The 12,288-nt window shown below is 35.4% G+C and overlaps 1 protein-coding gene across 1 annotated transcript in view; it reads right to left on the minus strand.

Annotated features, from left to right (window-relative positions):
* Positions 1-4,958: 4,958 nt before the first annotated feature.
* LOC100373110 (dnaJ homolog subfamily C member 4-like) overlaps positions 4,959-12,288 on the minus strand; it is a 33,353-nt gene continuing 26,023 nt past the window's right edge. The window contains exon 7 of the mRNA XM_085491467.1: positions 4,959-5,147. Coding sequence (XP_085347593.1) covers positions 5,045-5,147 — 103 coding nt within the window. The 3' untranslated portion in view covers positions 4,959-5,044. The remainder of the gene's footprint in view (positions 5,148-12,288) is intronic.

The following is a 12,288-nucleotide window of genomic DNA, read 5'->3' on the forward strand; positions in this document are numbered from 1 at the left end:
GTTAACCCACCATTCAGTTAAGTGAATTTTGCCAATCTGATGTGAACATTACAAGATATTTTATTATTCAACATTGATATGTGAAAATAGATGACAATCAGCCAGTTGTATATGAAAAATAGATCTTATTAATCTTTCTTATTGTATAAGAAACAACATTTTTGTTTTTTTTATTTCTGTTTTTTAAATCAGTGCAAGCTTTTCTCTAAAAGATTTTTTTTATTTCAGCATTTATGTTATGCTTATGAATCCAAAACATTCGCTTATATAATAAATTTTATCAGTTTAACAACCTACATTTTTTTTTCTATTCCTTTTTTCTCTCTCATTAAGTGAAAGATCTGTTCATTTTCCCACCCCTTGACTATGAACTCTGATAGGATAATTGGTGGTATGAGACCTTTGTTTAAACAAAATCCAGAATGAGAGAAATTTTTGATTTTGATGCATTTATAGCAATGAAATGTTGACATTTGGCTATCCTGAATTGAATTGTGAAACTTGTGCATGCATGTCACATGATGTATGTTGATTAATATGGAATTCATTGGTACAGCATTCTTTAAAATAACATAGTTAAGCTCTGGTTACCCTGCCCTTTGTTAGTATTCCTTGAAAGTGTAATACATTTTGTCACTCATACAATTTTACACTTCATTTTACCATTGGCAAAATCATGTGATAAACAAACTTTGAAAGATGCAGCAATGTTTTGAATAAGAAAAATAACAAGCAGCCTGTCGGCTGAGATAGCTTCGCTGTTGCACATTTCAATTAAAGAACTGAAGATATCATTAGAAAATGAACAATATCTATATCCCACTGACTTGCTGTTTTCAACAAGAATTCAAAAATATTACTTTTTACCAAAAATATTCATCAAAATTAGATAATTGAAGATATCATTACAAAATTAACAAATCTGAGAGAGGTCCACATGTAGTACCTATAGGGATGTGTAATATCAAAATGTCACACGTAACGTAATATTATGTGATGGTTCAAATACCAAAATGGCAACAGTAACATAAAGACTTCCCTGGCGGCGATGATAACATACGAACACGGAGCCAACAGATGAGGTTTCAACTGGTACTGGTATTATTATACTCTGCAAACATCAAGTACAATAACGCGGTAAAACTCCACTACTCCAATAACTAGATACTTAAACTCCAATACAATTCAACGAGATCTCCGATCTGATCTCAGTGCTGAACAACTCCCCTATATATACCCACTGTCTATAAATAGACCATTACATCAGCATACATAATGAGTCTGGAGCTTACTACAAATTTCTAGAATGTTCCATTACCTTCTATTGCCTCCTACAGTGTTCTATTACTTATTCAACCAGTTTCTAAAAAAAATCTAGAATATTCCACCCAGACACAGTACGGTTCTAGAACATTCTCAGTGACACGGAAGTGGTAAATAAGTCGTATGCGACACAAAGCAATCAGACCTGCTGTTTTTTACAAGTTAAAAAAAATATCACTTTTTACCAAAAATATTCATCAAAATTGGAGAATTGAAGATATCATCACGAAATGAACAAATCTGAGAGAGGTCCACATGTAGTACCTATATATGTAATATCAAAGCAATTGTACTTGCCGCTTTTCACAAGAAGTCGAAAATATCACTTTTTACCAAAAATTACAAAAATATTTACCAAAAATAGAGAATTTGAGATTTTGACATGAAATGAACAAATATGAGAAATAACCAACCAAGGTACTTGCTTATCAAATTTAAAACACATTTTGACATGCGGTTTCAAAGAAGAAGTTGAAATTGTAAAGTTGACGACGACAGACAATCAGTAATATGAACAGCTCTGCTGTGTCGACAAGCTAAAAAGTTCTGACAAAATGACAGACAGATGATCAGCTTAATAAAAATGTGAATTCAGAGTCATTTATTTAAAAGATACATTGCTGGCAATTCAACTTTATAATAAACTAAATTTAAATTTAAAAAAATCTTCATATCCAATTTTTAGCACAGCCATGAGCTAAAATATTCCATGCACTTGCATCTTCCAAACCAAAACTGTGTACCAATTTTTATGAAAAACAAAGTGGTTTTAAAGAAGTTGAAAATATCATTTTTTTACAGAAAAATTTCACAAAAATTAAGAGAATGATTTCATCTATAAATGAACAAATCTGATAGACCAACCAAAGGTACCTACATACAAGTATCAAAGAAATTGGGCTGGTCATACTCAAGAAAAACTCAAAAATATAATTTTTAACCTAAAATGACAAATATTTCCTAAAAATTAAGAATCAACCACATAATCATGAAATAAATAAATTTGACCAAGGTACCTACATATTGAGTGGTGGCTGGTATTTTGCAAGAAGTCAAAAAGATCAGATTTGCCCTGTCCTTGAATGAAAATTCAGGACATGCTATAATTGGCAAAAAGTTTGCATGTGATCTATTCCAAACTGATACATTTTGTATATTGGCCTGTAATCTGAATCTGATAAGAAGCTGAATGACAACACATGCATCATTGTTGAAATGCATGTCTTAACTACTAAGCTAGATTACTTCTATCATACACATATTTAGTATACATGTACCTTGAGAAGTCCTCCTAGATTTATTTCTAATTTTTATGATTAATTTGATGTAATTTGTTTTAACAAGCGACCTTGTGGTCGAAAGAAAGTTTAGCACCATAAAAAAACTGGTCATTGTATTATTACCAGTTTGAAGAAATGGAGATCAAAACTCAAAATATCTCAAGAACCAATCATGTTTCAATGAAACCTGATATATAGATGATCTAGGACAATACACAGACCTGATTAGTTTTGGATTAGAGTCCCATGCATAATAATTCACTATTTTGGGCTTTTCGACCAATATTTCAAGTACAAAAATTTACATTCAATGAAACTTGGTTAATAGATGTTCTCGGCAAATGTGCAATACCTGCTCAGTTTTGGGTTAAAATCGATGCATAAAAATAATAACATAACGCATAACAGTAGTAAATTTTTAGCTTTTCTACTGATATCTCAAAAACTAGTCGTGACATTTCAATGAAATACATAGATGCATGTGTACTTAGTTTGGTGTTGAAAGTGCAATTAGTTGTTTAATTTACATACCGGGGTATATTAATTTCTTTTTGTCTTAAATACCACTAATTTCAATGAGACTTGATATACACCCCTGGGTAATTCACTATAGTGATTAGTTTTTGGGTGAAAGCAGGGAAAAATACAACTTAACAAGACCAGATAATCATACGACCCTATTAATATGCATAATTCCAATCTGCAATAGAACTATTGCGGATTAACTCGGGCAACTCATTCTATAATGTAGGAACAGACAAGGGCATGATTAACTTAATGAGGGTCGGCAAAGGGTATTTTCGTAAGCTGTAAACAATTGTTTTTATTTTCGTAATGTAATTTAACTAAATAAAAAACGTAAATTCGTAGACATGGGCAAGGTGTAAAATGTAATCAGATATTTTATTCGTCCGTAATTTGTACAGATATTATTTTTTGTAAGCATATAAAGCATTTTACAAATTAAATGTCGTAATTCGTACGCAATTTCCAATTTCGATTCTTAAACTCAAGTTATCAAAAATATTATAAAAATGTAATTACAAATTTGCTTTATCTGTAAAGTGTAAAAACCTATTTTTCACTGTAAATGGAACTTTCATTTTATTTCCTGTAAAAACGTAAAATGCCGTTTTTATTTCCTGTAATCTGTACCAGCTATCCCCCTTTGCTCCCCTTCATTAATGAGTAATCAACTGTATTACCTCAAGTACTTTTGATAGGGATCAGACAAGTGTTGTGACCAATATATCAGATGACCATTTTTGGTCACATGATCTTATTAATATGCATGACTATCTCGTGCACTTCTGCAAATACTGATATACAGTCATCTCTATAGTGAAGGCATCAGACAAGAAGCATGACTGGGTTGTCATGACGATGATTATATATAGATATGCATTGGTAATATTTGACATAAAATATAGTATAAAGCATGCACCATCACAAATATTTCAACAACCATTCATCAGATTTCAATACAACAACGTAGGTGTTCTGGGCTAATCCATAGAAGTTATTAGTTGAGAAATTAGAATCTATGCATGTTAATTACCAAATTTGCATGAATTAGCTCATTTTCTCATAAAATTCAACTCAAACACAGACAGCAGACCAGAGATCTATGCTATCACATAATTTTAATACTGTTAATATTATAAACTTGTTAAATACAATAATCAGCATGCTTCGGCTACCTTAAATACTCTCAGCACACAGATTTTCTTTCTAAGCTTTCTTTGAACTAGCCTGGCATGGTTGCCAATAGTTACTGTGCTCTCATAGATCCAACTACATGTCTGAATGAATCTGTCAGTGAGAGTGTAATTACCATCACTGACCATCAAACAAAACAGGAACTTGTCCAATATCTCTGAATATGCAAATTAAGCTCATTACTATGCATGGATTTGCTGAATAACTAATCATGAATTGCACTTGTCCAATATCTCTGAATATGCAAATTAAGCTCATTACTATGCATGGATTTGCTGAATAACTAATCATGCATTGCACTTGTCCAATATCTCTGAATATGCAAATTAAGCTCATTACTATGCACGGGGGTTTGCTGAATAACTAATCATGCATTGCCATTGTCCAATATCTCTGAATACTGCATTATTGATACATTTTGGAATAGAATTTGCACTGATTGATAGCAATATCTTCTTTATATAAATTCCAAATACCCAACCATTTAAAAATCAAAAACTTCACCATAAAATATGCAATGCTACAGCAATAAATTAAAAAATCCGGACATTAGCATAAAGGCAAATTGTCAGTCTGGCAGAATTTTGTTCATCTCATGGAATAACATAAACTGAGATGAATCATTGAGTACACAACTTGAGGGTCACTGTGGTATATTAAGATATCAGAGTCAACATTACACAAAGTTCACTGATGCATTAGAGACATCACATATAGATAATTTATGGGTCACTAGAACCCTCTTGTATTTTCTTATTCTTCTTTCTATGAAATTCTTCATAGTTTTGTCTTAACAGTTCCATCTGCTTCTTGGGTCCATTTTCCCTGTTATTGAAAGCATAATCAAAGAAATGAATGGAAAAAACTGACGTGTGCTAGAAAGTACATGTATGTCAGTAAAGAACTGAAGCGCGTAGAGTCAAAATAAGTAACATTTTAATGATCCAGTATATAACATTTTTTGGTTTATAAGCACTTCTATGGGAGATGTTTTTCTAATAGAACAAATACAGTATCCAAATTCAATTAAAAATTCAAGTCATTTAAAATTACACAGTCTCTGTTGGTAATTTTTCAAAGTGATCTCTTATGAGCTAAATACCAGACATTCCAAAGAAAAAAAGGTTGATTAATTTGCAGAAGAAAGCAATGACCTATTTAAATGTGTCAATTGATGTTGGTGTGGTTAGTAAAATGCTAGGTTACGTCAGTAGAGTGGTGCCACAGTTGTAAGATACAAGACATGCATGTCTTTACTATCCACATTGTATTATTACTCCTACATCAGACAAGCTACAAACTTGAGCCAGTATATTTTTGCTGAATGAGATGAAACAAATGCATGTGCTTATGTATGAAATGATGTGTTATGTATGTGATCTGTCAGGGCATGTCAGATATGACCCTGGAACTGCATTTGTCAAACAAAATGGTCACCAGTTGGCCATTTTGAATCCAATCTGGGAAACAATTTGTGTGCATCAAGTACCAATTAAATTTGAAGTAAATACATCTATGCACGACTGAGATCCAGTTCCAAAATGGCAGAAATGCTTGATTTTTAGCACTAAAATGGCCACCATTCGACAATCTTGAATTGGATAAAGAAACAGTCAAGCAGTCTAAAACTTACCCTATGGGGCTTAGTTTGCAGTCGCAGCAAGCAGTCTGAAAAAGACCTAAGGAGCCTATTTTTCAGTCACAGTGAACAGTCTGAAACTGGCCTAAAGGGCCTAGTTTTCAGTTACAGTGAGCAGTCTGAAATTGACCTAAGGAGCCTAGTTTGCAGTCACAGCGAGCAGTCGAAAACTGACCTAAGTGGCCTAGTTTGCAATCGCAATGAGCAGTTTGACACTGACCTAAGAGGCCTAGTTTGCAGTCACAGCGAGAAGTCTAAAACTGACCTAAGGGGCCTAGTTTGCAATCGTAATGAGCAGTTTGACACTGACCTAAGTGGCCTAGTTTGCAGTCACAGTGAGCAGTTTGAAATTGACCTAAGGGGCCTAGTTTGCAGTCGCAACGAGCAGTCTGAAACTGACCTAAGTGGCTCAGTTTTCAGTCACAGCGAGCAATTTGAAACTGACACAATAACGATTTATACACTTCCAACAAAGACTTTTTACAACAGACTTTATTAATGAGTCAATTTTTTTAAATGCACTTAAATACTCCCTAATGCAAAGTGTTTTGAATGCATGTGAATGAGCAAAAATTACAAAAATAAATAGGCAATGCATTTGACAAATTTAATTTTAATTGCTTTTAGGACACTATACAAACATACATAAAATATTTGAATATTGTCTGTAGGCAAAGTTGTATTAAAATGAGCAGTTTAGAAGATAATTGACATTAGTGACGTTACATTGATTGCTAATGAACCATGGACGACAAAAACTTGCACATTGCATACAAATCAGCAAGGTGGGTATTGATCACAGTTTTCACTTTTTTACACATGGGTATAAGTGAAATTTATCATATCCAGTTCACAAGTTCAAGCTATTGAAAACCATAACGTCTAAGAAGATGTCGCATTTCAATGATCAAGCAAGCAATAAATGTTGTACAATGTATGTGTGCCTCTATTAGACATGTGCTTCTAATAGAGTAAATATGGTATTTAGATGCACAAGACTCAGCAGCCATGCATTGCAGACATGTACACTTGGTTACAGCCTGAAGTTATACAAGTGATCCCTATTAAACAGGGACAACAATCTAACTACTACAGTACATTATTAAATGATAAACTAATTACTATCACAGATTAGATTTCCACAAGCACGCCCCCTAGTGGCCACTGAACAACATTGTTATACCGGTAGTTGCAGTGTACAGAGTCGGGTGCAGGCTTTGCATAACAGTTTGTGCCAAGCCACAGATTGAACATTCTTAATTATAAATAATGATGTATGTTTGCCATTTTTTAACTTCACTGTAGAATAGTCTTTAAAAAAAAAATACTCATGTTACTAGTAATTGTGTGCATTAGTTATGATTTTAGGATTTTGTCAGAATTTAAAAATATTCAGAAACATTAAGTTTTCTCGCAAATAGAAGCAAAAGTGTGCAGTGATTTTGGAAAACACTTTGGGATTTGTTTTTTTGTTTTGTTTCTGGGCCTTATGAGTTTCAAAATATTGATGGTTTTTCAGATTCATTTTTTTTCATCTCACCAAATAGATGTTTTGTGCATGTCAAATAATGAAATTTACCTTCTAACAGCATGATGACTCAAAAATAAACAACTATACTTGCAAGAAGTATGATATCAAATGACAAAGATTTGGAGAATATCAGAAAAGTCATTCAAGAGGCTATCAAATGTCTGCAGTTGGTTTACATAATCGGCATACAACTCTACAAGTTTTCTTGTTTGACACTTCAATTTGACTTTAGAAATCTTTATTCTGACAAAAAGAGCACAATGTACTTTTTTTCTGAGAATAAAACTGTCAGTCAGCCATTTTGGAATACAACTTCCTGTCAGCCATTTTAGAATACAACCGTCTGTCAGCCATTTTGGAATAAAACTGTCAATCATCTATTTTGGCATACAACTGTCAGTCAGCCATTTTGGCATACAACTGTCAGTCAGCCATTTCGGCATACAACTGCCAGTCAGCCATTTCGGCATACAACTGTCAGTTAGCCATTTTGGCATACAACTGTCAGTCAGCCATTTTGGCATACAACTGCCTGTCAGCCATTTTGGCATACAACTGCCTGTCAGCTATTTTAGAATACAACCGTCTGTCAGCCATTTTGGAATACAACTTCCTGTCAGCCATTTTAGAATACAACCGTCTGTCAGCCATTTTGGAATACAACTTCCTGTCAGCCATTTTGGAATACAACTTCCTGTCAGCCATTTTGGAATAAAACTGTCAATCATCTATTTTGGCATACAACTGTCAGTCAGCCATTTTGGCATACAACTGTCAGTCAGCCATTTTGGCATACAACTGTCAGTCAGCCATTTCAGCATACAACTGTCAGTCAGCCATTTTGGCATACAACTGTCCTTCAGCCATTTTGGCATACAACTGTCAGTCAGCCATTTTGGCATACAACTGTCAGTCAGCCATTTTGGCATACAACTGTCAGTCAGCCATTTTGGCATACAACTGTCATTCAGCCATTTTGGCATACAACTGCCAGTCAGCCATTTTGGCATACAACTGCCAGTCAGCCATTTTGGCATACAACTGTCATTCAGCCATTTTGGCATACAACTGTCAGTCAGCCATTTTGGCATACAACTGTCATTCAGCCATTTTGGCATACAACTGTCAGTCAGCCATTTTGGCATACAACTGTCATTCAGCCATTTTGGCATACAACTGTCAGTCAGCCATTTTGGCATACAACTGTCAGTCAGCCATTTTGGCATACAACTGTCAGTCAGCCATTTCGTCATACAACTGTCATTCAGCCATTTCGGCATACAACTGTCATTCAGCCATTTTGGCATACAACTGTCATTCAGCCATTTTGGCATACAACTGTCAGTCAGCCATTTTGGCATACAACTGTCAGTCAGCCATTTTGGCATACAACTGTCAGTCAGCCATTTTGGCATACAACTGTCAGTCAGCCATTTTGGCATACAACTGTCAGTCAGCCATTTTGGCATACAACTGTCAGTCAGCCATTTTGGCATACAACTGTCAGTCAGCCATTTTGGCATACAACTGTCAGTCAGCCATTTTGGCATACAACTGCCAGTCAGCCATTTCAGCATACAACTGTCAGTCAGCCATTTTGGCATACAACTGCCAGTCAGCCATTTCAGCATACAACTGTCAGTCAGCCATTTTGGCATACAACTGTCAGTCAGCCATTTTGGCATACAACTGTCAGTCAGCCATTTTGGCATACAACTGTCAGTCTGCCATTTTGGCATACAACTGTCAGTCTGCCATTTTGGCATACAACTGTCAGTCAGCCATTTTGGCATACAACTGTCAGTCAGCCATTTTGGCATACAACTGTCAGTCAGCCATTTTGGCATACAACTGTCAGTCAGCCATTTTGGCATACAACTGTCAGTCAGCCATTTTGGCATACAACTGTCAGTCGGCCATTTTGGCAAACAACTGCCTGTCAGCCATTTTGGCATACAACTGCGTGTCAGCCATTTTGGCATACAACTGTCAGTCAGCCATTTTGGCATACAACTGTCAGTCAGCCATTTTGGCATACAACTGTCAGTCAGCCATTTTGGCATACAACTGTCAGTCAGCCATTTTGGCATACAACTGTCAGTCAGCCATTTTGGCATACAACTGTCAGTCAGCCATTTTGGCATACAACTGTCAGTCAGCCATTTTGGCATACAACTGCCAGTCAGCCATTTCAGCATACAACTGTCAGTCAGCCATTTTGGCATACAACTGTCAGTCAGCCATTTTGGCATACAACTGTCAGTCAGCCATTTTGGCATACAACTGTCAGTCTGCCATTTTGGCATACAACTGTCAGTCAGCCATTTTGGTATACAACTGTCAGTCTGCCATTTTGGCATACAACTGTCAGTCTGCCATTTTGGTATACAACTGTCAGTCTGCCATTTTGGCATACAACTGTCAGTCAGCCATTTTGGCATACAACTGTCAGTCAGCCATTTTGGCATACAACTGTCAGTCAGCCATTTTGGCATACAACTGTCAGTCAGCCATTTTGGCATACAACTGTCAGTCTGCCATTTTGGCATACAACTGTCAGTCAGCCATTTTGGCATACAACTGTCAGTCAGCCATTTTGGCATACAACTGCGTGTCAGCCATTTTGGCATACAACTGTCAGTCAGCCATTTTGGCATACAACTGTCAGTCAGCCATTTTGGCATACAACTGTCAGTCAGCCATTTTGGCAAACAACTGCCTGTCAGCCATTTTGGCATACAACTGCGTGTCAGCCATTTTGGCATACAACTGCCTGTCAGCCATTTTGGAATACAACTGTCAATCAGGTACTTTGGCATACAACTGCTTGTCAGCCGTTTTGGCATACAAATTCCTGTCAGCCATTTTGGCATACAACTTCATGTCAACCATTTTGAAATAAACTTCCTGTCGGCCATTTTAGAATACAACTTCCTGTCAACCATTTTGGCATACAACTGTCTGTCAGCCATTTTGGAATACAACGTTCCGTCAGCCATTTTGGAATACAACTGTCAGCCATTTTAGCATACAACTGTCTTTCAGCCATTTTGGAATACAACTTCCTATCAGCCATTTTGGAATACAACCGTCTGTCAGCCATTTTGGAATAAAACTGTCAATCATCTACTTTGGCTTACATATGTCTGTCAGCCATTTTGGCATACAACTTCCTGTCATTCATTTTGGAATATAACCATCTGTCAGCCATTTTGGAATACAACTTCCTGTCAGATATTTGGAATAAAACTGTCAATCATCTACTTTGGCATACATATGTATGTCAGCCATTTCGGCATACAACTTCCTGTCATCCATTTTGGCATACAACTTGTCAGTCATTTTAGAATACAACTTCCTGTCAGCCATCATTTAAAAGAATTCAAAGCAGGTCTAAGAAATATCTAGTGAGATATATCTAGGCTACAAATGACGCCATCCATGGATTCATCATTCCAGTGGAGTCTAAATTATAAATTAGTAGTGATTAAATCACTCCGGGCACACACATATATAAAGAATACCTACATGTAGATACATATAATGTATAATGATATAACAAATTGGTTACAGACGAGCTGCTGTCTTTAATGATGTACTGCGTATCATAATCAAATAACATTAATTCACTGATGGCAGTGGGAAAATGAACATTACACCTTACATAAGCTTTAAAGAAGGTGTTGCTTAGCAACCAAATGTAAACAAATTTAGGCGGGGACAAATGAAAATATTACATACACCACATGTAGGGATGAGTACGTAATAATAGTGGAAGCTATCAATAACAATTTAAATAGCTTTGTTATCACTTGCGGTAAAATGGCCACTCTCGTTCCCACATCACAGTGCTGGCAGACTTGGTTGCATTTTACATGCATCCTGTAAGTGTTGTCATAGTAATTCTAAATTATAACTATTACAGAGTATTTCATTACCGTAATTCATGAAACTGCGTAAATAATAGTTGATTTTCTGCACCTTATGAGATCCGAACGATAATTGTTTTAAAAAGTCACTGGCCTGTCATTACTGGCGTGTTATCACGAGTGAGCAAGGTTGTCTACCTACGTTTTTCGCTATATCTTTGTATATTTCTGATGTCTCCGCCAAAAACATTGATAAGTTCCTGAGCTCAGAAACGTTTAGAGTAAAAGCTACAAACTACCAGTACGGTAATCTTTTATAAATGATGTTCATTTGGACTTCGTTGAATATTAAATATTATTATATAATTGTATAACAGTTAAGTAGAAAATACAGAAAGAGACTTCTATATAGGTACACAGTTACAAAGATAAATAGTAAAATGTAAAGATTCATGCAGTATTCTAAAGAGTATGCATGTTGCCGGCCGTGTTAAAATCTTAGAAGTGGCACGATATACAATAACAATCACAAGATAATTATCGTCTAATACAGTATATATAATATATGTCTGTTTCGTTAAATTTTTTTTATCCAGTAGCATGTATGAATTATTGGTAATGGCATTTAACAAACAGGCCCACTTAGAGACAGAAATGTCATCGTAAAACGATAATGCCTACAATAATTACCGTATTTAATATCCCACTCTGTTGATAAGTAATAAATCCGCATTAGTGAGTTATATGTACACCGCATTGTCATAATATGTTCACATAGTGATTGTTGCGATTTCAGGAGCGTACTAAATAGAACTGACGTAATATAAAACGCTGTCCAGCACATGAAAGAGATCAAATGAAGACAGAGTGAGAAAATGCTAAAAATGTTTTAAACCCGGACTGCGTTGCGTTACTTTACTGTGTTTT

The sequence above is a fragment of the Saccoglossus kowalevskii genome, chromosome 2 (genome assembly GCF_978046115.1).
Source record: "Saccoglossus kowalevskii chromosome 2, keSacKowa6.1, whole genome shotgun sequence".
In the NCBI taxonomy this organism is placed as follows: Eukaryota; Metazoa; Hemichordata; class Enteropneusta; family Harrimaniidae; genus Saccoglossus; species Saccoglossus kowalevskii.